Source organism: Salmo salar, chromosome ssa09, assembly GCF_905237065.1.
Source record: "Salmo salar chromosome ssa09, Ssal_v3.1, whole genome shotgun sequence".
NCBI lineage: Eukaryota > Metazoa > Chordata > Actinopteri > Salmoniformes > Salmonidae > Salmo > Salmo salar.
Genome location: NC_059450.1, coordinates 156,568,764 through 156,596,181, shown reverse-complemented (window position 1 = coordinate 156,596,181; position 27,418 = coordinate 156,568,764). Strand labels below are relative to the sequence as shown.

General features: G+C 44.4%; 1 protein-coding gene across 5 annotated transcripts in view; it reads left to right on the top strand.

Moving 5' to 3' along the window:
• ryr1b (ryanodine receptor 1b (skeletal)) overlaps window positions 1–27,418 on the top strand; it is a 305,047-nt gene that overhangs the window by 130,035 nt on the left and 147,594 nt on the right. For all 5 annotated transcript variants that reach the window (XM_045724892.1, XM_045724889.1, XM_045724890.1 and 2 more), the window contains exons 29-36: window positions 2,308–2,651; window positions 5,256–5,385; window positions 6,535–6,695; window positions 8,097–8,262; window positions 8,406–8,492; window positions 9,425–9,651; window positions 23,663–23,854; window positions 24,051–24,303. In XM_045724892.1, coding sequence (XP_045580848.1) covers window positions 2,308–2,651; window positions 5,256–5,385; window positions 6,535–6,695; window positions 8,097–8,262; window positions 8,406–8,492; window positions 9,425–9,651; window positions 23,663–23,854; window positions 24,051–24,303 — 1,560 coding nt within the window. The remainder of the gene's footprint in view (window positions 1–2,307; window positions 2,652–5,255; window positions 5,386–6,534; window positions 6,696–8,096; window positions 8,263–8,405; window positions 8,493–9,424; window positions 9,652–23,662; window positions 23,855–24,050; window positions 24,304–27,418) is intronic.

Genomic DNA, 27,418 nt, shown 5'->3' with positions numbered 1-27,418 from the left:
GAGGTACTGACCCAATAACCACCAACACATTGAGGTACTGACCCAATAACCACTAACACATTGAAGTACTGACCCAATAACCACTAACACATTGAAGTACTGACCCAATAACCACCAACACATTGAGGTACAGACCTACTAACCACCACCAACACATTGAGGTACTGACCCAATAACCACCAACACATTGAGGTACTGACCCAATAACCACTAACACATTGAGGTACTGACCCAATAACCACCAACACATTGAGGTACTGAACCCAATAACCACCAACACATTGAGGTACTGACCCAATAACCACCAACACATTGAGGTACTGACCCAATAATCACCAATACATGGAGGTACTGACCCAATAACCACCAACACATTGAGGTACTGACCCAATAACCACTAACACATTGAAGTACTGACCCAATAACCACCAACACATTGAGGTACTGACCCAATAACCACCAACACATTGAGGTACTGACCCAATAATCACCAATACATGGAGGTACTGACCCAATAACCACCAACACATTGAGGTACTGACCCAATAACCACCAACACATTGAGGTACTGACCCAATAACCACCAACACATTGAGGTACTGACCCAATAACCACCAACACATTGTGGTAGTTGACTTAATGACCAGGATAATAAGATTTGGGGAATCATGTATCTGACAGGGTTCGTTGAGTCTAACTTATTGAAATCAAATCAAACTTTATTTATATAGCACATTTCTTACAAAAAGTGCATTTCAATATGCTTTCGGCTTGATTTAGAGAGGAAATCATCCTTATTTAGTTAGAGAGGCTTTATTTAGAGAGGAAATCATCCTTATTTAGTTAGAGAGGCTTTATTTAGAGAGGAAATCATCCTTATTTAGTTAGAGAGGCTTTATTTAGAGAGGAAATCATCCTTATTTAGTTAGAGAGGCTTTATTTAGAGAGGAAATCATCCTTATTTAGTTGGAGGCTTTATTTAGAGAGGAAATCATCCTTATTTAGTTAGAGAGGCTTTATTTAGAGGGATTCATCCTTATGTAGTTAGAGGCTTTATTTAGAGAGGGAATCATCCTTATTTAGTTAGAGAGGCTTTATTTAGAGAGGAAATCATCCTTATTTAGTTAGAGAGGCTTTATTTAGAGAGGAAATCATCCTTATTTAGTTAGAGGCTTTATTTAGAGGGAATCATCCTTATTTAGTTAGAGAGGCTTTATTTAGAGAGGAAATCATCCTTATTTAGTTAGAGAGGCTTTATTTAGAGAGGAAATCATCCTTATTTAGTTAGAGAGGCTTTATTTAGAGAGGAAATCATCCTTATTTAGTTAGAGAGGCTTTATTTAGAGAGGAAATCATCCTTATTTAGTTGGAGGCTTTATTTAGAGAGGAAATCATCCTTATGTAGTTAGAGAGGCTTTATTTAGAGAGGAAATCATCCTTATTTAGTTAGAGAGGCTTTATTTAGAGAGGAAATCATCCTTATTTAGTTAGAGAGGCTTTATTTAGAGAGAATCATCCTTATTTAGCGATAGAGAGGGAATCATCCTTATTTAGCGATAGAGAGGGAATCATCCTTATGTAGTTAGAGAGGCTTTATTTAGAGAGAATCATCCTTATTTAGCGATAGAGAGGGAATCATCCCGCCACATTGTGTTAATGTACCGGACCTCTAAAATGATATGCGACTGAAGTGCTCTGTTTCAAGTGTTTCTTATATACAGGTGAAGCTACATGTATTCAGTAATCCATTGTAGAAATATGATACTTCCAGAGTATGTTGATTGCGGGTAGGTATGACTTGAGATACGCAACAATAGTAAGTGATACTTGGCATTTGCAGGGAATAAGTTTAGCAGGAGGTTCTAGTGAGGAGACTGGAGATTTCTTTAGTGAGGAGTTATCCAGTATTTCCCTGTCACTGTTGTTCATGGAGCTCTCTTCCTCTTCGCTGTTCTTCTCTCTTCTTTGCTCTTCTTCGCTCTTCTTCTCTCTTCTCCTCCTCTTTGCTCTTCTTCTCTCTTCTCCTCCTCTTTGCTCTTCTTCTCTCTTCTCCTCCTCTTTGCTCTTCTTCGCTCTTCTTCTCTCTTCTCTCTTCTTCGCCCTTCTCTCTTCTTCGCTCTTCTTCGCTCTTCTTCGCTCTTCTCTCTTCTTCGCCCTTCTTCTCTCTTCTTCGCTCTTCTTCTCTCTTCTTCGCTCTTCTCAATTCTTCGCTCTTCTAACTTCATCGATCTTCTTCTCTTCTTCTCTCTTCTTCGCTCTTCTTCGCTCTTCTTCTCTCTTTTTTACTCTTCATCTCTCCCCCTCCAGGTGTCCCGCGTGGACGGGACAGTGGACAGCGCTCCCTGCCTGAAGTTGACCCACAAGACGTTCGGCTCCCAGAATGCCAACACTGACATGCTGTTCCTCCGCCTGAGCATGCCCGTGGAGTTTGACGAGGTCTTCAAGATAACAGCCGGGACCACGCCGCTGACCCGCACGTTGACCATCCACGAGGACGAGGTTCTGGAGGTGGAGCCGGACTCGGAGTTTGAGGTTCTGAAGAAGTCGGCCAGTAAGAAGGAGCAGGAAGAGAAGGAAAAGGAACCGTCTGTCGCCAAGGAGACGCCCGAGATAGAGAAGGACGCGATGTCAGAGAAGGGCAAGAAGAGAGGGTTAGTATTGACCGATGGGGATGTGTAGAGGAGAACAGAGGGTTAGTAGTGACCGATGGGGATGTGTAGAGGAGAACAGAGGGTTAGTAGTGACTATAGGGATGTGTAGAGGAGAACAGAGGGTTAGTAGTGACTATGGGGATGTGTAGAGGAGAACAGAGGGTTAGTAGTGACTATAGGGATGTGTAGAGGAGAACAGAGGGTTAGTAGTGACTGATGGGATGTGTAGAGGAGAACAGAGGGTTAGTAGTGACTATAGGGATGTGTAGAGGAGAACAGAGGGTTAGTAGTGACTATGGGGATGTGTAGAGGAGAACAGAGGGTTAGTAGTGACTATAGGGATGTGTAGAGGAGAACAGAGGGTTAGTAGTGACTATGGGGATGTGATGAGGAGAACAGAGGGTTAGTAGTGACTATAGGGATGTGTAGAGGAGAACAGAGGGTTAGTAGTGACTATAGGGATGTGTTGAGGAGAACAGAGGGTTAGTAGTGACTGATGAGGATGTGTAGAGGAGAACAGAGGGTTAGTAGTGACTATAGGGATGTGTAGAGGAGAACAGAGGGTTAGTAGTGACTATAGGGCGTGATGAGGAGAACAGAGGGTTAGTAGTGACCGATGAGGATGTGTAGAGGAGAACAGAGGGTTAGTAGTGACTATAGGGATGTGTAGAGGAGAACAGAGGGTTAGTAGTGACTATAGGGATGTGTAGAGGAGAACAGAGGGTTAGTAGTGACCGATGGGGATGTGTAGAGGAGAACAGAGGGTTAGTAGTGACTGATGAGGATGTGTAGAGGAGAACAGAGGGTTAGTAGTGACTATAGGGATGTGTAGAGGAGAACAGAGGGTTAGTAGTGACTGATGGGGATGTGTAGAGGAGAACAGAGGGTTAGTAGTGACCGATGGGGATGTGTAGAGGAGAACAGAGGGTTAGTAGTGACTATAGGGATGTGTAGAGGAGAACAGAGGGTTAGTAGTGACTATAGGGATGTGTAGAGGAGAACAGAGGGTTAGTAGTGACTGATGGGGATGTGTAGAGGAGAACAGAGGGTTAGTAGTGACTGATGAGGATGTGTAGAGGAGAACAGAGGGTTAATAGTGACTGATGAGGATGTGTAGAGGAGAACAGAGGGTTAGTAGTGACTATAGGGATGTGATGAGGAGAACAGAGGGTTAGTAGTGACTGATGGGGATGTGATGAGGAGAACAGAGGGTTAGTAGTGACTATAGGGATGTGATGAGGAGAACAGAGGGTTAGTAGTGACTATAGGGATGTGTAGAGGAGAACAGAGGGTTAGTAGTGACTATAGGGATGTGATGAGGAGAACAGAGGGTTAGTAGTGACTATAGGGATGTGTAGAGGAGAACAGAGGGTTAGTAGTGACTATAGGGATGTGTAGAGGAGAACAGAGGGTTAGTAGTGACTATAGGGATGTGTAGAGGAGAACAGAGGGTTAGTAGTGACTGATGAGGATGTGTAGAGGAGAACAGAGGGTTAGTAGTGACTATAGGGATGTGTAGAGGAGAACAGAGGGTTAGTAGTGACTATAGGGATGTGATGAGGAGAACAGAGGGTTAGTAGTGACTATAGGGATGTGTAGAGGAGAACAGAGGGTTAGTAGTGACTGATGGGGATGTGTAGAGGAGAACAGAGGGTTAGTAGTGACTATAGGGATGTGTAGAGGAGAACAGAGGGTTAGTAGTGACTGATGAGGATGTGTAGAGGAGAACAGAGGGTTAGTAGTGACTATAGGGATGTGTAGAGGAGAACAGAGGGTTAGTAGTGACTGATGAGGATGTGTAGAGGAGAACAGAGGGTTAGTAGTGACTATAGGGATGTGTAGAGGAGAACAGAGGGTTAGTAGTGACTATAGGGATGTGTAGAGGAGAACAGAGGGTTAGTAGTGACTATAGGGATGTGATGAGGAGAACAGAGGGTTAGTAGTGACTATAGGGATGTGTTGAGGAGAACAGAGGGTTAGTAGTGACTATAGGGATGTGTAGAGGAGAACAGAGGGTTAGTAGTGACTGATGGGGATGTGTAGAGGAGAACAGAGGGTTAGTAGTGACTATAGGGATGTGATGAGGAGAACAGAGGGTTAGTAGTGACTGATGAGGATGTGTAGAGGAGAACAGAGGGTTAGTAGTGACTATAGGGATGTGTAGAGGAGAACAGAGGGTTAGTAGTGACTATAGGGATGTGATGAGGAGAACAGAGGGTTAGTAGTGACTATAGGGATGTGTAGAGGAGAACAGAGGGTTAGTAGTGACTGATGAGGATGTGTAGAGGAGAACAGAGGGTTAGTAGTGACTATAGGGATGTGTAGAGGAGAACAGAGGGTTAGTAGTGACTGATGGGGATGTGTAGAGGAGAAGAGAGGGTTAGTAGTGACTGATGGGGATGTGTAGAGGAGAACAGAGGGTTAGTAGTGACTATAGGGATGTGTAGAGGAAAACGGAGGGTAGAGATGAGGATCATTAAGGAAAGAGATAGCAGAGACCTAGTGGTATATTTGAGTCAGCTACAGCTAAAAGATCGACAAGTCAAAGACGATGTGTTCTGTTATCTGGTTACACTAAAGGTAAATAAATTCCCCGTTATACAGGTTGTTTGCTAGGGCTAAGAAGGCAGCTACGATCAACCCTCCTCCAACCCCTCCGTTGGTGCCACGGTTACAGCAGGACGTGGTCCCAGATGACAGAGATGACGTGGAGATTATCCAGAACACCACCACGGTGCACACACACACACACACACACACACACACACACACACACACACACACACACACACACACACACACACACACACACACACACACACACATCACACACACACACACACACACACACACACACACACACACACACACACACACACACACACACACACACACACACACACACACACACACACACACACACACTGAGACACAAACACACACTCAGACACACACACACACTCAGACACACGCTCACACACACACACACACACACACACACACACACACACACACACACACACACACACACACACACACACACACACACACACACACACACTCAGACACACACACACTGAGACACAAACACACACTCAGACACACACACACTCAGACACACACACACACTCAGACACACACACACTCAGACACACACACACTCAGACACACACACTCAGACACACACACTCAGACACACACACACACACACACACACACACACACACACACACACACACACACACACACACACACACACACACACTCAGACACACACACTCAGACACACACACACACACGCTCAGACACACACACTCAGACACACACACTCAGACACACACACTCAGACACACACACACACTCAGACACACACACACACTCAGACACACACACACACACACTCAGACACACACACACACACACACACACACACACACATCAGACACACACACTCACACACACACACACACACACACACACACACACACACTCAGACACACACACTCAGACACACACACTCAGACACACACACACACACGCAGACACACACACTCAGACACACACACTCAGACACCCACACACACTGAGACACACACACACACTCAGACACACACACACACACACACTCAGACACACACACACACACACTCAGACATACACACACACACACACACACACACACACACACACACACACACACACACACACACACACACACACACACACACTACAAACTCAAGGCAATCCTGTGAAGGAACATTTTTAATTGGAAGGTTTACTGGAACCCCAAATCCTGACCGTTCCCTAGTTCCGTGGTCTCTTCTTAGTATTCCCAGCATGCACCTTACCTCTGAACGTCCCTCCCCCTCCTCTATCTCTGCAGTACTACTACTCAGTGAGAATCTTTGCTGGCCAGGAGCCCACTGGGGTGTGGATCGGCTGGGTTACCCCCGACTACCACATGTACGACCCCACCTTTGATCTCTCCAAGGTGCGGAACGTGACCTTAACCGTGGGAGACGACAAGGGCAACATCCACGACAGGTGAGTGACATCACACGTCTACCTGGATGGACGTTATATACCCATGTTTCACTGTCTCTGTGTTAAATTTAGGGATTTCTGGAAACACATTGTAGTGATCTCTTTGTCCCTAGAATATGAATTTTTATTTTATTTTAACCTTTATTTAACTAGCCAAGTCAGAACAAATTCTTATTTTACAATGACGGTCTAGGAATAGTGGGTTAACTGCCTTGTTCAGGGGCAGAACGACATATTTTTACATTGTTAGCTCAGGGATTCGATCCAGCAACCTTTCGGTTACTAGGCCAATGCTCTACCTATCGCCCCAATGAAGCATAGTAACTGATATATGGTCTGAGGCAGAGAGGTTATGGATGCTAACAACAGGTTATAACTGGTCTGTGTCTACAGTATGAAGCATAGTAACTGATATATGGTCTGGAGAGGAGAGGTTATAGATGTCAACAACAGGTTATAACTGGTCTGTGTCTACAGTATGAAGCATAGTAACTGATATATGGTCTGGGGCAGAGAGGTTATGGATGCTAACAACAGGTTATAACTGGTCTGTGTCTACAGTATGAAGCATAGTAACTGATATATGGTCTGAGGCAGAGAGGTTATGGATGCTAACAACAGGTTATAACTGGTCTGTGTCTACAGTATGAAGCATAGTAACTGATATATGGTCTGGGGCAGAGAGGTTATGGATGTCAATAACAGGTTATAACTGCTCTGTGTCTACAGTATGAAGCATAGTAACTGCTACATGGTGTGGGGAGGAGAGGTTATAGATGTCAATAACAGGTTATAACTGCTCTGTGTCTACAGTATGAAGCATAGTAACTGATATATGGTCTGGAGAGGAGAGGTTATAGATGTCAATAACAGGTTATAACTGCTCTGTGTCTACAGTATGAAGCATAGTAACTGATATATGGTCTGGAGAGGAGAGGTTATAGATGTCAATAACAGGTTATAACTGCTCTGTGTCTACAGTATGAAGCATAGTAACTGATATATGGTCTGGAGAGGAGAGGTTATAGATGTCAACAACAGGTTATAACTGCTCTGTGTCTACAGTATGAAGCATAGTAACTGATATATGGTCTGGAGAGGAGAGGTTATAGATGTCAATAACAGGTTATAACTGCTCTGTGTCTACAGTATGAAGCATAGTAACTGATATATGGTCTGGAGAGGAGAGGTTATAGATGTCAATAACAGGTTATAACTGCTCTGTGTCTACAGTATGAAGCATAGTAACTGCTACATGGTCTGGAGAGGAGAGGTTATAGATGTCAATAACAGGTTATAACTGCTCTGTGTCTACAGTATGAAGCATAGTAACTGCTACATGGTGTGGGGAGGAGAGGTTATAGATGTCAATAACAGGTTATAACTGCTCTGTGTCTACAGTATGAAGCATAGTAACTGCTACATGGTGTGGGGAGGAGACTTCGGCAACAGCTCCCAGCAGGCCAGGTTCAGCCAGGAGGACACTGTGGTTGGCTGCCTGGTCGACCTGGCAACAGGCCTCATGACATTCACAGCCAATGGGAAGGAGATAAACACCTTCTACCAGGTGTGTGTGTGTGTGTGTGTGTATTTGTGTGGGTGTGTGTAGTATCAGGTGTGTGTGGTGAGACTCCTAGGCACATGTTGGCTATGTCACTGAGGATGACTGGGGGTGGGATGTTGTTGACAGAGGAATTTTGTTTCTTCCAGGTGGAGCCCAACACAAAGCTGTTTCCTGCTGTGTTCGTCCAGCCCTCCAGTCAGAACATGGTACAGCTGGAGCTGGGGAAACTCAAGGTCAGAATTCTCCTCCTCCTTCCTCTTCCTCATCCTCTTTCTCCTCTTTCTCCTCCTCCTCCTCTTCATCATGTTCATCCTCTTCCTCATCCTCCTCCTCCCTTCCCACTCCCTTAAAGTACTCCAAGTACTCCATACTCACAAGTCTGACCTTGTCCCATTCTCTAAACTACACCATTTTCCTTTCTATTCTGCTGTTTTCTCTCCTGGACCCCTCAGTATGAGTTCCTGTTGATAATGACCTGCTGTTTTCTCTCCTGAACCCCTCAGTATGAGTTCCTGTTGATAATGACCTGCTGTTTTCTCTCCTGAACCCCTCAGTATGAGTTCCTGTTGATAATGACCTGCTGTTTTCTCTTCTGGACCCCTCAGTATGAGTTCCTGTTGATAATGACCTGCTGTTTTCTCTCCTGAACCCCTCAGTATGAGTTCCTGTTGATAATGACCTGCTGTTTTCTCTCCTGGACCCCTCAGTATGAGTTCCTGTTGATAATGACCTGCTGTTTTCTCTCCTGAACCCCTCAGTATGAGTTCCTGTTGATAATGACCTGCTGTTTTCTCTCCTGAACCCCTCAGTATGAGTTCCTATTGATAATGACCTGCTGTTTTCTCTCCTGAACCCCTCAGTATGAGTTCCTGTTGATAATGACCTGCTGTTTTCTCTCCTGAACCCCTCAGTATGAGATCCTGTTGATAATGACCTGCTGTTTTCTCTCCTGAACCCCTCAGTATGAGTTCCTGTTGATAATGACCTGCTGTTTTCTCTTCTGGACCCCTCAGTATGAGTTCCTGTTGATAGTTCCTGTTTTCTCTTCTCTTCTTCTTTTGATCTGTCTTATTACTCTCCTCCTACCAGAAAAAAAATCTCTCCCTTTATTGAGATGTCTTTGACCAAGACATCATATCATGTCTTCTTCTTCTTCTCCTCTCAGAACATCATGCCCATCTCAGCAGCCATGTTCCGGAGTGAGCGTAAGAACCCAGTGCCCCAGTGCCCGCCCAGGCTGGACATCCAGATGTTGACCCCTGTCATCTGGTCCCGCATGCCCAACCACTTCCTGAACCCAGAGGTCGGCAGGGTCAGCGAGAGGCTGGGCTGGATGGTGGAGTGTACCGAACCACTCACCATGATGGCCCTGCATATACCTGAGGAGAACAGGTTAGATACAGCAAACACAGTGTTCACGTTAAGCCTAACCCTTTGCCATGATGGCCCTGTATATATACCAGTGGAGAACTGGTTAGAGATAGACTGTACACTACAGGGTTGAACTCAATTCAGTTAGCAATATTTGGATATTGTTATAGACAATAATGGGCCAGTTTCAGTGAATTACTTTTCATATTGTTTTAATCATTTAAAAATTTTTTTTTTTCAAATGCTGTAAACATACAACAGTTGATTGAGATGTTAAGGTATAGCTCAAGTTCAAGTTTTTTTTAATATCCATATGACAGTCATAGACACTGAAATACGTGGATTTGGACTAAATAAACAATTACATTATCAACGGTCATAAACAATTCTAATAAATGCAACAGTTGGACAATGGATGAAGGTACTCCAAACTTTTAGAATGTTTATAATCCATCAGATATTGATTTCGGACATAAAACATTTTACTGCCACAGAAAACACTTTATCGACTGCCTCGATTCGGTCTTATGTAACAGCATCTGAAATTGTGGTTTTTTTTTTACATTGGATAAAAGTACAGACTCAGAGCTTCAAAATGGTATATCATACACTGCAGTTGAGGAACAATGGGAAAGTAATTCTACTTTGAAAGTTGATAAACTTTTAACCCCACTTTTGAGAAAATGACCCTTGAATCTTTTGGGTACCTACTGGAGAGCCTTTCTTTGTCTCTACCCATTCAGCATCGTTCCCACCCTCTTAAGCCTTAGCCCCACCCATCTCTTTAAGGATTCACATGTGAGGCCATGTGCTAAACAGAGGGAGTAAGGTAGTGTAGTAAAAAACATCCAAAGATTTTAAGACTAAAAGTGATGAAAGTAGAAGCCTACAATAAGTTAAAACTTCAGGTAAAAATACACTTTATCTAGTCCTTATCTTTATCTCATCCTATATCCTAATCTGACTTTGGTGCAGGTCCTGTTGTTCTTCACATTACCGTCTCTGGTAAACTCACACTATATCAAATAAAATCTAAGTTTATTTGTCACATGCGCAGGATATACAGAAGGTGTAAACGGTACAGTGAAGTGGTTACTTGCATAGTACCAAAAATAAAAAACAGAAAGTGTCCAGATAAAAATATTTTATAAATATTTTATAATTATTAGATGACGCTTACCAGACACACTTGTCAAAATTGAATGTTTATGTGAAGGATATGCTATAACCACGCCCCAGTCACACCTAGATAAGTGGATGGGTCACTATTGTCTAGACATGTACACATGTTCATGAAATACAGTAGATGGCCATAATCACCCTCAGACACACTTTTTGTTTAGACATGTAGCTAGCTAGCTAGCGAAACAATGAACCGGCATAATCTCAACTCATACTATTACCAATACAAAACATTGTCGTAGCTGTAGTATGAATCTGCAGGAAGCTAAAGCTAACAAACTAGGTTCAATGTTAGTCTACCTAACATTAGGCCATATCTAGCAATGCAAATGGGTTTCTGATTTAAATAATAATAATACTACACAGATTATACATGTAACATTAGCTAGCGAGCCACCAAGCTAACGTTCGCTACCTAGCTAACAGTATGATTTAACTTGCAATGAAAACGATTTTCTGACTAAATTAGAAACGTATAGAAACGTTTTCATTGCAAGTTAGACTCTTACCCGTATATATTGATGAACGCTTCACGGCAGACTGGAACCATGTAACTCTGTTTTGTTTGTAGCTACATCTTGTTTGGCCGGCGTTGTGTCAAGTCACTCCAGGTTCACACTGACCTTGGTCTGAGCAGAAAGTAGCCCATCACTTTTTCCAACTGATCTGTCGATAGCGCCCGCTAAAATTCAGGACATCAATGTTGTTGAGAAAAGTAGGAAAACTTTTGTAGTTCTCGATGGCTAACGTTATATCTTTCAAAAACCGCGTGGTAGAAAGGACTATCAATTTTTAAAGGAACTGTTTGACTTTGTTTTAGCTAGCTAGGTCTTTTTATTTTGTCTAAATTTGCACTAAGAATGGCATAATCAAGTTACTGTTGTATTTATAGACAGTTATTTATTTAGTTTATTTTACCTTTATTTAACTAGGCAAGTCAATTCAGAACAAATTCTTAATTACAATGACGGCCAGGCCAAACCCTGGGCCAATTGTGCGCCGCCCTATGTGATACAGCCTGGAATCGAACCAGGGTCTGTAGTGACGCCTCTAGCACTGAGAGGCAGTGCCTTAGACCGCTGCGCTACTCGTAGCATCCAATCCAAACTCATCTCTCGGCATGTCCAGCCCATCCATTATCTCAGCCAATCACGGCTAGCGGGAAGGTTCCTCGCTTTTTCCGTGGCTAAACCAACTAGGCTAGTATTTACGGATGGAATACACGTTTGTTATTAAGGCACATGAAAGTTCACATGTTCCAGAAGGCAGTTCTGCCAAAAAACACATTTTGATCAAAAATATATGTTTTTTTTTTTAAAATGTTCAAATGGCTCTCCTGTGAAGTAGAGACGTGCGACATATGTCTAGTTTCCTGAAACGAGTGGAACATTTCTAGGATCTTTTATTTCAGCTCATAAAATAGGGAACCAACACTTTACAATGTTGTGTTTATATTTTTGTTCCGTATTCAACAAATAATGCAGGGTTTTTGGTTGGAATTCAAGTATTCAATATATTAGCAAAATTGAAAGAAATTCTTAGAATGCAGTCATATATTATTTTATTGTATTAGGTATTTAGAAAAACATTTTGTGTTAAAATAAATACATTTATACAGTGCCTTTGGAAAGTATTCAGACCCATTGACGTTTTTCACATTTTGCTACGTTACAGCCTTATTCTAAAATTTATTAAATCGTTTTTTTTCTCTCATCAATCTACACAGAATACCCCATAATGACGTCACAATACCCCATAATGACATCACAATACCCCATAATGACAATACCCCATAATGACAAAACCAAAATGGTAAAAAAAATGTTTTGCTAATAAAAAATAAAAAATTCAATATTACATTTACATAACTATTCAGACCCTTTACTCAGTACTTTGTTGAAGCACTTTTGGCAGTGATTACAGCATCAAGTCTTCTCGGGTATGACGCTACAAGACTGGAACACCTGTATTTGGGGAATTTCTCCCATTCTTCTCTGCAGATCCTCTCAAGCTCTGTCAGGTTGTAATAGGGAGGGTTGATGCACAGCTATTTTTAGGTCTCTCCAGAGATGTTTGATCGGGTTCAAGTTCCGGGCTCTGGCTGGGCCACTCAAGGACATTCAGAGACTTGTCCCAAAGCCACTCCTGCGTTGTCTTGGCTGTGTGCTTAAGGTCGTTGTCCTGTTGGAAGGTGAACCTTTGCCCCAGTCTGAGGTCCTGAGCGCTCTGGAACAGGTTTTCATCAAGGATCTCTCTACTTTGCTCCGTTCATCTTTGAATAGTCTCCCAGTCACTGCCACTGAAAAAAACGTATGCTGCCACCACCATGCTTCACCGTAGAGATGGTGCCAGGTTTACTCCAGACGTCACACTTGGCATTCAGGCCAAAGAGTTCAATCTTGTTTTCATCAGACCAGAGAATCTTTGCCTTTTGCCAAACTCCAAGCGGGCTGTCATGTGCCTTTTACTGAGGAGTGGCTTCGGTCTGGCCAGTCTACCATAAAGTCCTGATTGGTGGAGTGATGCAGAGATGGTTGTTCTTCTGGAAGGTTCTCCCATCTCCACAGAGGAACTCTGGAGCTCTGACAGAGTGACAATTGGGTTCTTGGTCACCTCCCTGACCAAGCCTTTCTTCCCCGTTTGCTCACTTTGGCCGGGCGGCCAGCTCTAGGAAGAGTCTTGGTTGTTCCAAACTTCTTCCATTTAAGAATGATGGAGGCCACTGTGTTCTTTTGGACCTTCAATGCTGCAGAAATGTTTTGATACCCTTCCCTAGATCTGTACCTCGACACAATCCTGTCTTGGAGCTCTGTGGACAATTCCTTCGACCTCATGGCTTGATTTTTGCACTGACATGCACTGTCAACTGTGGGACCTTATATAGACAGGTGTGTACCTTTTTAAATCATGTCCAATCAATTCAATTTACCACAGGTGGACTCCAATCAAGTTATAGAAACATCTCAAGAATGATCAATGGAAACAGAATGCACCTGAGCTCAATTTTGAGTCTCATAGAAAAGGGTCTGAATACTTATGTATTTATGTTTAAAAAAATATATATATATTGTAAACATTTCTAAAAATATGTTTTCACTTTGTCATTATGGGGTGTTGTGGGTAGATTGCTGAGATTTTAGAAAATATTTTATCCATTTTAGAATAATGCTGTAATCTAACAAAATGTGGAAAAAGTCAAAGGGTCTGAATGTTTTCAGAAGGATTAGTATTTGCATATATGAATATGTGAAACATTAACATAAAGGGGTGGAGCAGGGCTGCAACCGTCAAGCACTTGATCTGTCCACCTGTCTAGACGGCCTCATTAATTATTGTTGTTGTCACATTCTGTTGTATAATTCAACAAGTGTGTCAATAATAGGATACTATAACTCTGATTAAAAATCAACAGGCCTGGTTCATGATTACACCTATCTAAACATACTTTACAAATGTTTGCGAGATCAGACATAATATCCCTATAATAAGAGGGTTAATTTTCGGAAGTTGCTTTCATTTCATCTAATTTGTAAAAAAAAATGTCAACTGTATTAAATGATTACTTTTTCCATTCCACCCAAAAAAAATGTACACCCATGAAAATAAAGTTATCTTTCTTCTCTTTCTTGTGATGTAAGTGTCGAGACGGTGCATTAAATCCCCGACGAAAACTTTCAAGGGAAAGACAATGTATTCCACAGAACACATCTCAGCCTTTACCCGGGGTGTGTTTGACAGGTCGTTAAAAACAATTATGCGGTCGTAACGTTAATAACGGGGGAAAAAAAAACGAAAGGCACAACCCAAGAGTATGAAAGAGTCGAAGGAGTACAATGAAAAGCAATCAATCCAGCAAGATTTATGTGATTTAAGTGTATTTCGTATCCCTCAAACACAGAAAATAGATGACAGATAAAGACAGATCCTCAGGAGGGCGGGTCACGCGCATTTTGAACTGAACACAATTTAGATGAGAAGACTCAAATAGTCTTATTGATCATTTGGGCCTTCCCTGTGGCTCAGTTGGTAGAGCATGGTGTTTGCAACGCCAGCATGGTGTGTGCAACTCCAGGGTTGTGGGTTCGATTCCCATGGGGGGTGGCCAGTACAAAAAAAAAAAAAAATGCATAAAATGAAATGTATGTATTCACTACTGTAAGTTGCTCTGGATAAGAGCGTCTGCTAAATGATGTAAATGTTAGATGTAGAGTATGGGGCATTTCCTGTACGTTATCTCTCAGTCCTGGCGTTTGGAACAGAGTAGGTGGGTGGTCCTAGACAGACAGGTACTGTATGTGTATTCAGGGTCGGGTAAGTTACTTTTCTAAATGTAATCCATTACAGTTACTAGTTACCTGTCCAAAATTGTAATCGGTAAAGTAACTTTTGGATGTTAAATATTACTTTATGGGTTGGTTATGTAGGCTTTTTCTAACCCATTACTTTCGGATAATAAAACAGATAATAATATAATCAGTCAATATCTTTACATTAAAAACCCAAAGTCTATCAGATTTCCAGTCATAACAATCAATTTAATACCACTCGATCTTCAAGAATATTAATTGGAAATATGGAAATTTAGATTAGCCAAATTGTTTTACCTGAGCAAAACCCAAAAACGATATAATAAATGGAACAGATGTATTTAATGTTCTCCTTAACACGTTACAGTCGACTACTCTCTCTAGTGTCTTCAGGCGAAATCTCCAACACATCATTGGACTTTTACCTCCCTTGCATCTCGTAATCCAATCACTTCAATGCAAGAACGGAAACCCCATTGTCCGTTCCTGTAGATTACAGGACCAAGTAGCCTTTTTCACAACCACTGGTACTCATTTCTCTCTTTCTCTCCTCCCCGGTAAATCTCGAACAAACACTGTTTGTTCCCGACTGAGAAAAAACCCGAAGGCGCTTGTCCTGTATCTTAGACTGTATGTCAGCTGAAAAAACTGGATTTAACCAGTGATAACCTTGTTCTAACCTGCCGTTTTAGGAACAACTCTGCCGGAGTTTTCCCCAGTTGTGGCATGTGGCGTACTCCTGTAGGCAAACAGAAAGTTGTCCACAATATGCTGTACAGACCGTCCTGATGCACTTGGTCCTTCTCTAGAGCCTGTTTTAGATTCTGTACAAGTCGCTCTGCTACGCCTTTTTGAAGCTGCACGATATGGAACCTACTTGACGCATTCAACTGGAAGAATGTCTCCATCTCTTTTTGACACCAGCTGTGGCTCATTGTCTGAAACTACACTCCTCAACTAACCCGTAGGCTGAGAACATTCAGTGTCTCTACCGTGGCTGTAGCTAAAGTGTTACTAATACACTTCCCTTCTGGTCAGCGTGAGTCCGTAACTACCAACAACTGGGTGCTTTTCCTTTTGAGAAAAACCTATATGGTGCCAAGTACCCCCTCTCAGGCCATTTCCAACGATGCACTGGTGCAAAGTTCGGGCGTATGTCTATTAGACTGACACGACTGGCATCTCCTTACCATGTTTTTATTTATTTTTATTTATTTATTTTATTACACCTTTATTTAACCAGGTAGGCTAGTTGAGAACAAGTTCTCATTTACAACTGCGACCTGGCCAAGATAAAGGTAAAGCAGTGTGACAAAAACAACAACACAGGGAGTTACACATGGAATAAACAAACATACAGTCAATAACACATTAGAAAAATCTATGTACAGTGTGTGCAAATGTAGAAGAGTAGGGAGGTAAGGCAATAAATAGGCCATAGAGGCGAAATAATTACAATTTAGCATTAACACTGGAGTGATAGATGTGCAGATGATGATGTGCAAGTAGAGATACTGGGGTGCAAAGGAGCAAGAGGATAAGTAATAATATGGGGATGAGATAGTTGGATGGGCTATTTACAGATGGGCTGTGTACAGATGCAGTGATCTGTGAGCTGCTCTGACAGCTGATGCTTAAAGTTAGAGAGGGAGATATAAGTCTCCAGCTTCAGTGATTTTTGCAATTCGTTCCAGTCATTGGCAGCAGGGAACTGGAAGGAAAGGCGGCCAAAAGAGGAATTGGTTTTGGGGGTGACCAGTGAAATATACCTGCTGGAGCGCGTTCTATGGGTGGGTGTTGCTATGGTGACCAGTGAGCTGAGATAAGGCGGGGCTTTACCTAGCAAAGACTTATAGATGACCTGGAGCCAGTGGGTTTGGCGACGAATATGAAGCGAGGGCCAAGGATCGGAAGGATGGTCAGTTTTACGAGGGTATGTTTGGCAGCATGAGTGAAGGAGGCTTAGTTGCGAAATAGGAAGCCGATTCTAGATTTAATTTTGGATTGGAGATGCTTAATGTGAGTCTGGAAGGAGAGTTTACAGTCTAACCAGACACCTAGGTATTTGTAGTTGTCCACATATTCTAAGTCAGAACCGTCCAGAGTAGTGATGCTGGACGGGCGGGAGGGAGCGGGCAGCGATCGGTTGAAGAGCATGCATTTAGTTTTACTAGCATTTAGGAGCAGTTGGAGGCCACGGAAGGACTGTTGTATGGCATTGAAGCTCGTCTGGAGGTTTGTTTAACACAGTGTCCAAAGAAGGGCCAGATGTATACAGAATGTATACCATGTCCTCTATGTCTGAGTCTAACCTGGGCCCCCAAAAGTGGCTCCTTTGCAAGACCTTCCATGTTGACCCAGTGGGGTTTTCATGTAACTCCTTCAGTAGGTCCCTCTGTAGAGTAGCCGACACCACCACTCTCATAACCCCATAACACACAATCACTTTCTACAGTGAGCTCATCCCTTCTCACCCAATAAGGCTTTAGTTCAGCATCAGTAACATTGGTTAGGCCATCCTGTAAGTGTGAAATGCTTGACTTTTTGCCAAACCCTTGTCCTTGTCCTTGTTTTGCCTGGCTATGTTCTTCGCTAAAATGGGAAGTACATCTAAAGCCGACACTCGATAGTTTTGGATTGCTTGAAGCAAATGCAATAGGCCTCTCTCACGCTACCGTCAGGCACCGTGTGTGTGTGTGAGATGGCATCATCCCGCCCCGTTATGGTGAGGCATCACAAGCCGATATTACTGCCGTGTGTGGGTCATAGTGCACTAACACTGAGGAGGGACACAACTGCGTCTTCGTCGTTTCAAATGCCGGCTGACATTGCTCTGACCCACACCCAAGGTGCTCTCTTTCTGTTAATAAGAGCTCTGTCATAGAGCTCTGATGAGAATAGAGAGATTCTCCCTTGAACTTGACCATAGTAGGTAAGGAAAGACAGATACGCTCTGAGTTCTGCCTTTGCTATGGCTTCAGTCTTGTACTGCACTGGATGTGGCCCCCTGTTCATCTATCCTGGATGTAGCCCCCTGTTCGTCTATCCTGGATGTAGCCCCCTGTTCGTCTATCCTGGATGTAGCCCCTGTTCGTCTATCCTGGATGTGGCCCCCTGTTCGTCTATCCTGGATGTAGCCCCCTGTTCGTCTATCCTGGATATAGCCCCCTGTTCGTCTATCCTGGATATAGCCCCCTGTTCGTCTATCCTGGATGTAGCCCCCTGGTCATCTATCCTGGATATAGCCCCCTGTTCGTCTATCCTGGATGTAGCCCTTGTTCGTCTATCCTGGATATAGCCCCCTGTTCGTCTATCCTGGATGTAGCCCCCTGTTCGTCTAACCTGGATGTAGCCCCCTGTTCGTCTATCCTGGATGTAGCCCCCTGTTCATCTATCCTGGATATAGCCCCCTGTTCATTTATCCTGGATATAGCCCCCTGTTCATCTATCCTGGATATAACCCCCTGTTAATCTATCCTGGATCTAGCCCCTGTTCATCTATCCTGGATGTAGCCCTTGTTCGTCTATCCTGGATTGAGCCCCTGTTCGTCTATCCTGGATGTAGCCCCCTGTTCGTCTATCCTGGATATAGCCCCCTGTTCATCTATCCTGGATATAGCCCCCTGTTCGTCTATCCTGGATGTAGCCCCCTGTTCGTCTATCCTGGATATAGCCCCCTGTTCATCTATCCTGGATATAGCCCCCTGTTCGTCTATCCTGGATGTAGCCCCCTGTTCGTCTATCCTGGATGTAGCCCCCTGTTCATCTATCCTGGATGTAGCCCCCTGTTCGTCTATCCTGGATGTATCCCCCTGTTCGTCTATCCTGGATATAGCCCCCTGTTCCTCTATCCTGGATGTAGCCCCCTGTTCGTCTATCCTGGATGTAGCCCCCTGTTCATCTATCCTGGATGTAGCCCCTGGTCGTCTATCCTGGATGTAGCCCCCTGTTCGTCTATCCTGGATGTAGCCCCCTGTTCGTCTATCCTGGATATAGCCCCCTGTTCGTCTATCCTGGATATAGCCCCCTGTTCGTCTATCCTGGATGTAGCCCCCTGTTCATCTATCCTGGATATAGCCCCCTGTTCGTCTATCCTGGATGTAGCCCTTGTTCGTCTATCCTGGATATAGCCCCCTGTTCGTCTATCCTGGATGTAGCCCCCTGTTCGTCTATCCTGGATGTAGCCCCCTGTTCATCTATCCTGGATATAGCCCCCTGTTCATTTATCCTGGATATAGCCTCCTGTTCATCTATCCTGGATATAGCCTCCTGTTCATCTATCCTGGATGTAGCCCCCTGTTCATCTATCCTGGATGTAGCCCCGTTTGTCTATCCTGGATGTAGCCCCCTGTTCGTCTATCCTGGATATAGCCCCCTGTTCGTCTATCCTGGATGTAGCCCCCTGTTCGTCTATGCTGGATGTAGCCCCTGTTCGTCTATCCTGGATGTAGCCCCCTGTTCGTCTATCCTGGATATAGCCCCCTGTTCATCTATCCTGGATATAGCCCCCTGTTCGTCTATCCTGGATGTAGCCCCCTGTTCGTCTATCCTGGATGTATCCCCCTGTTCGTCTATCCTGGATATAGCCACCTGTTCCTCTATCCTGGATGTAGCCCCCTGTTCGTCTATCCTGGATGTAGCCCCCTGTTCATCTATCCTGGATGTAGCCCCTGGTCGTCTATCCTGGATGTAGCCCCCTGTTCATCTATCCTGGATGTAGCCCCCTGTTCATCTATCCTGGATGTAGCCCCTGTTAGTCTATCCTGGATGTAGCCCCCTGTTCATCTATCCTGGATATAGCCCCCTGTTCGTCTATCCTGGATGTAGCCCCCTGTTCGTCTATCCTGGATATTCTCCCCTGTTCGTCTATCCTGGATATATCCCCCTGTTCGTCTATCCTGGATATAGCCCCTGTTCGTCTATCCTGGATATAGCCCCCTGTTCGTCTATCCTGGATGTAGCCCCCTGTTCATCTATCCTGGATATAGCCCCCTGTTCGTCTATCCTGGATGTAGCCCCTGTTCGTCTATCCTGGATGTAGCCCCCTGTTCGTCTATCCTGGATGTAGCCCCCTGTTCGTCTATCCTGGATGTAGCCCCCTGTTCATCTATCCTGGATATAGCCCCCTGTTCATCTATCCTGGATCTAGCCCCTGTTCGTCTATCCTGGATGTAGCCCTTGTTCGTCTATCCTGGATATAGCCCCCTGTTCATCTATCCTGGATGTAGCCCCCTGTTCATCTATCCTGGATGTAGCCCCCTGTTCGTCTATCCTGGATGTAGCCCCCTGTTCGTCTATCCTGGATATAGCCCCCTGTTCGTCTATCCTGGATGTAGCCCCCTGTTCGTCTATCCTGGATGTAGCCCCTGTTTGTCTATCCTACATATAGCCCCCTGTTCATCTATCCTTGATGTAGCCCCCTTGTTCGTCTATCCTGGATGTAGCCCCCTGTTCGTCTATCCTGGATGTATCCCCCTGTTCGTCTATCCTGGATATAGCCCCCTGTTCGTCTATCCTGGATGTAGCCCCCTGTTCGTCTATCCTGGATGTAGCCCCTGTTAGTCTATCCTGGATATAGCCCCCTGTTCCTCTATCCTGGATGTAGCCCCCTGTTCGTCTATCCTGGATATAGCACCCTGTTCGTCTTTCCTGGATATAGCCCCTGTTCGTCTATCCTGGATATAGCCCCTGTTCGTCTATCCTGGATATAGCCCCTGTTCGTCTATCCTGGATATAGCCCCTGTTCGTCTATCCTGGATATAGTCCCTGTTCGTCTATCCTGGATACAGCCCCTGTTCGTCTATCCTGGATATAGCCCCTGTTCGTCTATCCTGGATGTAGCCCCCGGTTCGTCTATCCTGGATATAGCCCCTGTTCGTCTATCCTGGATATAGCCCCTGTTCGTCTATCCTGGATATAGCCCCTGTTCGTCTATCCTGGATATAGCCCCCTGTTCGTCTATCCTGGATATAGCCCCCTGTTCGTCTATCCTGGATATAGCCCCTGTTCGTCTATCCTGGATATAGCCCCTGTTCGTCTATCCTGGATATAGTCCCTGTTCATCTATCCTGGATATAGCCCCGTTCGTCTATCCTGGATATAGCCCCTGTTAGTCTATCCTGGATATAGCCCCTGTTCGTCTATCCTGGATGTAGCCCCTGTTCGTCTATCCTGGATGTAGCCCCTGTTCGTCTATCCTGGATGTAGCCCCCTGTTCGTCTATCCTGTGACCTAAGTAAGTGACACTAGACTGAAAAGATGCACACTTGTCCCTGTTTACTCTTAACCCACGTTCTTGCAGCCAACTTTAACACTGCTTCTAAGTTCTGTAAGTGGTCCTCTGTCGATTTCCCTGTGATAAGAATGTCATCTAGGTTAACAGGTTAACCCTGTAAGACCTGGTCCATAATACGCTGGAATACAGTTGGAGCGCTTGATACTCTATAAGGCAGTCTATTAATCTGGTATAAACCCTTCAATGTGTTTATAGTCAGGAAATGCATTGCCTCTTGATCTACGTCCACTTGCTGGTCGGCCTGTTGTAAGGTCTAACTTTGAACTGTTTTACCCCAGGCTAAAGTTGATGCTTCTTTAAATGTGCTGTTGTACAGCTTCTCTGAGATAATAGAAATGGGCAGACCTATTATCTACCTCCTCCATCTTTATCTTTTCCCCCCTGTTACATCTCACCATGACCATATAAGGTTTCACATACTCACGATCACTACACACAGTAAAAAAAGTCCTACGTTCTTTTCTGACTGGTGATTTCTGACAACTTCATAAACTTGCTGCTCCCTCATCTGCTCCTCTAGTGCAGCCCCAAACTCACATGTAGCTGCCAGTCCCTTTAGCGATGCAATATACACAGCTAACGTCTCTCCCACCAAATGTTTCCTATTACAAAAAACATACCCCTCGCTCAACACATCAGAGCTGAAATTAGCTCCTGGAAGCTAGCCTCTGCCGGCTTCTTCGGCGCTACCAAATCTTTCAGCAGCGTAAATGTCTTTGAACCAACGGCTGATAGAAACAACGCTCTTCCGCGGTCGTCAGCTATCCCGTTGGCCTCCAAAAAACGGCTAATAATCGCTCCTCATATGTGCTGAAGCTCTCGTTAATCCTCCTGGAAACACAAACCGGTCTCACTACTGAAATGTACCATAGCTCTCATTAGCCCACGCGTCATTTCTTCCCAGCTGACCAGCTAATTTACTACCGTTAGCACTAGCTAACTTTCTAGCTCGTTCACTCGGTTGGTCGTCAGGAGTCTGAGGATTTTGCCTCGGAATTCCGTTATCCTCGTCACCAGTTGTCGCATCCTAAGAATGCTGGGTTCTTTTACTGAAGACTCAGAAGCGTACTGATAATAAACTGAACAGATTTATTTAATGTTTAAATTAAGATTGAATTATTGAATCCGTAACACGTTACAGTCGACTACTCTCTAGTGTCTTCAGGCGAACTCTCCAACACATCACTGAACTTTTATCTACCTTGCATCTTGTAATCCAATCACTTCGATGCAAGAACGGAAACCCCATTGTCATTTGTTAATTCAAATAACTCAACCCCCTGCATACAAATCCCATTGGCTATTTGCAACCGTTTTACTTCTAAACTCATTAACACATTATACATTTCTCAATACACCACACTTATCGGTCCACTGTGTCCGCATTGTGACCAGATTTCCTGGTGCCTCCCTGTCTACAGATTATTTGACAGATTTTCTTTCAAAATAATATGAATTTGCCTCCTGAGTGGCGCAGCTGACTAAGACACTGCATCGCTGTGCTTGAGGCATCACTACAGACCCTGGTTCGATCCCAGGCTGTGTCACAGCCGGCCGTGACCGGGAGACCCATGAGGCGGTGCACAATTTTAGTCCGGGTTAGGGGAGGGTTTGGCCGGTCAGGATTTCCTTGTCCCATCGCGCTCTAGCGACTCCTTGTGGTGGGCCGGGCACCTGCAAGCTGGCTACGGTTAGCCATCTGGACGGTGTTTCCTCCGATACATTGGTGCGGCTGGCTTTCCTGGTTAGGCGAGCAGTGTGTCAAGAAACAGTGCGGCCTGGCAGGGTCGTGTTTCGGAGGACGCACGGCTCTCAACATTTGCCTCTCCCGAGTTCATAGAGGAGTTGCAGCTATCGGACAAGACTGTAACTACCAATTTGGGGAGAAAAAGGGGTAAAAGTACCAAAACAATTTCAATGGTTTTAAAGTTGTGATGATTTAAGTGATTTGACCATCCAGATCTGTTTACACTAGATTGATATGCAGGAACAATGGGTCCCTGACTACCCCCCTGGAGGTGGTCACGAAGATCACATCACAATGTGTCTTTTAATCGTCTTCACCTGTCAAAAAATGTGGTCAACAATCAGAATGTAGAAAAGATTAAAAAAAAGGATGCATGTTAGAACCAGGTATAAACAGGGCCATGGAGGACTGATTGGGCCTCATTGCTTCGAGTTTACATTATCTTTACATGTAGTACTTTACTCCCCAACCCTATGTAAAGGTTTTAAACCCTCCCTGTAGGTGTATAGACATCCTGGAGTTGTCTGAGCGCCTGGATCTACTGAAGTTCCACTTCCACACTCTGATGCTGTACTGTGCTGTCTGCGCTCTGGGCAACAACCGTGTAGCACACGCCCTCTGTTCACACGTTGACGAATCACAGCTCTTCTACGCCATGGAGAACACCTACCTGCCCGGCCCCCTTCGCAGCGGGTACAGATCTGATTGGTTGATTGTTTTATCTCAGTGTCTTCTTACACATTAGGTGCCCAGCCCAAGTGGGCTTACACAAGACACTATTCAAAAAATACTTGTGTACAAAATTAATTTACAATGTAATAATTGTTATTGTCAACCTCTCTGTCTCCAGGTAATATGACCTTTTTACCTTTAACCTCTACCTGTCCAGGTTCTACGACCTACTGATCTCCATCCACCTGGAGTCAGCCAAGCGGGCACGGCTGGGCACCAACCGTGAGTTCATTGTGCCCATGTCCGCCGAGACGCTGAGCATCACCCTGTACCCTGATGCTGAGAAGGCTTCTGACCTTCCGGGTGTGGGGTTAACTACCTGTCTTAGACCCAAGCTGCACTTCTCAACCATTAACTTTGTTGGGACGGATCCCGACCTGTACACTCTCAGTCCCATCTTCCCTCTTCAGGTAATTCACTTAAATTCAAATCAAATCACTGTATTGTTCCTATCTGTAACGATCGTCTGACAGAGGGGACCAAGACGCAGCGTGGAGAGTGTTCATATTGAAGTTTTAATAATACGAAACACTTGAACTTAAGAAACAAACAAAAGCCAACAGTTCTGTCAGGTGCAAACCACACAACAGAAATAACTACCCACAAAAACCCAAAGGAAAACAGGCTGTCAAAGTTTGACTCCCAATCAGCGACAACGATGTACAGCTGTCCCTGATTGAGAGCCATACCAGGCCAAAACAAAGAAATACAAAAACATAGAAAAAAGGACATAGAATGCCCACCCTAGTCACACCCTGGCCTAACCAAAATACAGAACAAAAACCTCTATGGCCAGTGAGTCAGCTTCTTGTGTGGCTTTGTTACATGCAACAAGACACATGATGAACAAATGAAGGTAAATGAAGGTAAAGGGCTCTTTTGCCTGAATCTGGTGTATGTACAGACATTTGTTTAAACCCCTGTGGGTCTAAGCCAGTGGTAAACCCCTGTGGTAAACCCCTGTGGTAAACCCCTGTGGTAAACCCCTGTGGGTCTAAGCCAGTGGTAAACCCCTGTGGTAAACCCCTGTGGTAAACCCCTGTGGTAAACCCCTGTGGGTCTAAGCCAGTGGTAAACACTAATATTCCTGAGGGAGCCACTTTGTTAATCAAAATCACTGTGCGAGTCTCCATACCCATCGGAGAGCGAGGGCTTGGGGGTCACAATGTCAAATGGATTCATACATGATATTTAAGATACTGTTAGCTTGGACGATCACGCTACACTACATGACCAAAAATATGTGGACATCTGCTCGTCGAAAATCATGGGCATTAATATGGAGTCGGTCCCCCCTTTGCTGCTATAACAGCCTCCACTCTTCTGGGAAGGATTTCCACTAGATGTTGGAACATTGCTGCGGGGACTTGCTTCCATTCAGCCACAAGAGCATTAGTGAGGTCGGGTACTGATGTTGGGCGATTAGGCCTGGCTCGCAGTCGGTGTTCCAATTCATCCCAAAGGTGTTCAATGGCGTTGAGGTCAGGGTTCTGTGCAGGCCAGTCAAGTTCTTGTACACCGATCTTGACAAAACATTTCTGTATGGACCTCGCTTTGTGCATGGGGGCATTGTCATGCTGAAACAGGAAAGGGCCTTCCCCAAACTGTTGCCACAAAGTTGGAAGCACAGAATCATCTAGAATGTCATTGTATGCTGTAGAGTTAAGATTTCCCTTCACTGGAACTAAGGGGCCTTACCCAAACCATGAAAAACAGCCCCAGAACATTGCTCCTCCACCAAACTTTACAGTTGGCACTATGCATTAGGGCAGGTAGCGCTTTCCTGGCATCCACCAAACCTAGATATGTCTGTCAGGACTGCCAGCTGGTGAAGTGTGAATCATCACTCCAGAGAACGCGTTTCCACTGCTCCATAGTCCAATGGTAGTGAGCTTTACACCACTCCAGCCGACGCTTGGCATTGCACATGGTGATCTTAGGCTTGTGTGCGGCTGCTCGGCCATGGAAACCCATTTCATGAAGCTCCCGATGAATAGTTATTGTGCTGACTTTGCTTTCAGAGGCAGTTTGGAAACTTGGTAGTGACTATTTTTACGCACTACGCGCTTCAGCAGTCCCGTTCTGTGAGCTTGTGTAGCCTACCACTTTGTGGATTAACCGTTGTTGCTCCTAGACGTTTCCACTTCACAATAACAGCATTTACATTTGACCCGGGGCAGCTCTAGCAGGGCAGAAATTTGACGAACATTGAAAATCACTACGCTCTTCCGTAACGCCATTCTATTGCCAATGTTTGTCTATGGAGATTGCATGGCGGTGTGATCGATTTTATACAATTGTCAGCAACGAGTGTGGTTGAAATAGCCGAATCCACTCGTTTGAAGGGTTGTGTCCACATACTGCTGTATTGGGTTCTTTGACTCTATTTCACAATAATATAATGAATCTTTTGAATGTGAACCTATTGCCATTATCTTAAAAGTAATAGCACAAGATATGTCAAATCAGGTAATGAAACATTTCCTTCTGGAGGAAGCTTTGGAGTGATTGAAATGCATTGGAAAGGTATTGAAAATGTTCAGGGAAAGTTCAGGGACGAACATCAAACATTCTTTGTGTATGGTTGTCTTGTGGAGAATCAATTCATTGCCCTCAGTTATTCTGTGCAGATTCATCACTCTTCCTTCCAACGAGTCAGCTTGTGTCATAAACAGAAGAAACAGACCTGTTTCAGGGAGTGCTAGCTTTCAGGATTGGGGTCACAGTTGGTAATTGCTACAACCGTTCAAAATCTAGAGAAGGAAAAATATTTAAAGATGATCCAGAAGCTGTTTGTCCCGGCTTTTACCGCTCTGTTTGTCCCGGCTTTTAACGCTCTGTTTGTCCCTGATTTTACCACTCTGTTTGTCCCAGATTTTACCACTCTGTTTGTCCCAGATTTTACCACTCTGTTTGTCCCGGCTTTTACCACTCTGTTTGTCCCAGATTTTACCGCTCTGTTTGTCCCAGATTTTACCGCTCTGTTTGTCCCAGATTTTAACGCTCTGTTTGTTCCAGCTTTTAACGCTCTGTTTGTCCCAGATTTTACCACTCTGTTTGTCCCAGATTTTACCACTCTGTTTGTCCCGGCTTTTACCACTCTGTTTGTCCCAGATTTTACCGCTCTGTTTGTCCCAGATTTTACCGCTCTGTTTGTCCCAGATTTTAACGCTCTGTTTGTTCCAGCTTTTAACGCTCTGTTTGTCCCAGCTTTTAACGCTCTGTTTGTCCCAGCTTTTAACGCTCTGTTTGTCCCAGCTTTTTACCGCTCTGTTTGTCCCAGCTTTTTACCACTCTGTTTGTCCCAGCTTTTACCACTCTGTTTGTCCAGGCTTTTACCGCTCTGTTTGTCCCAGATTTGACCACTCTGTTTGTTCCAGATTTTACCGCTCTGTTTGTCCCAGCTGCTGAAATCAATGGTTACTCACCAGTCGCGTTCGGTGCCGTTTAAGATGGAGGATCATTTATTTTTTTACATTTTTGTTATGAGCATGGCCTTATTTCTATTACAGCATATTGGATGAC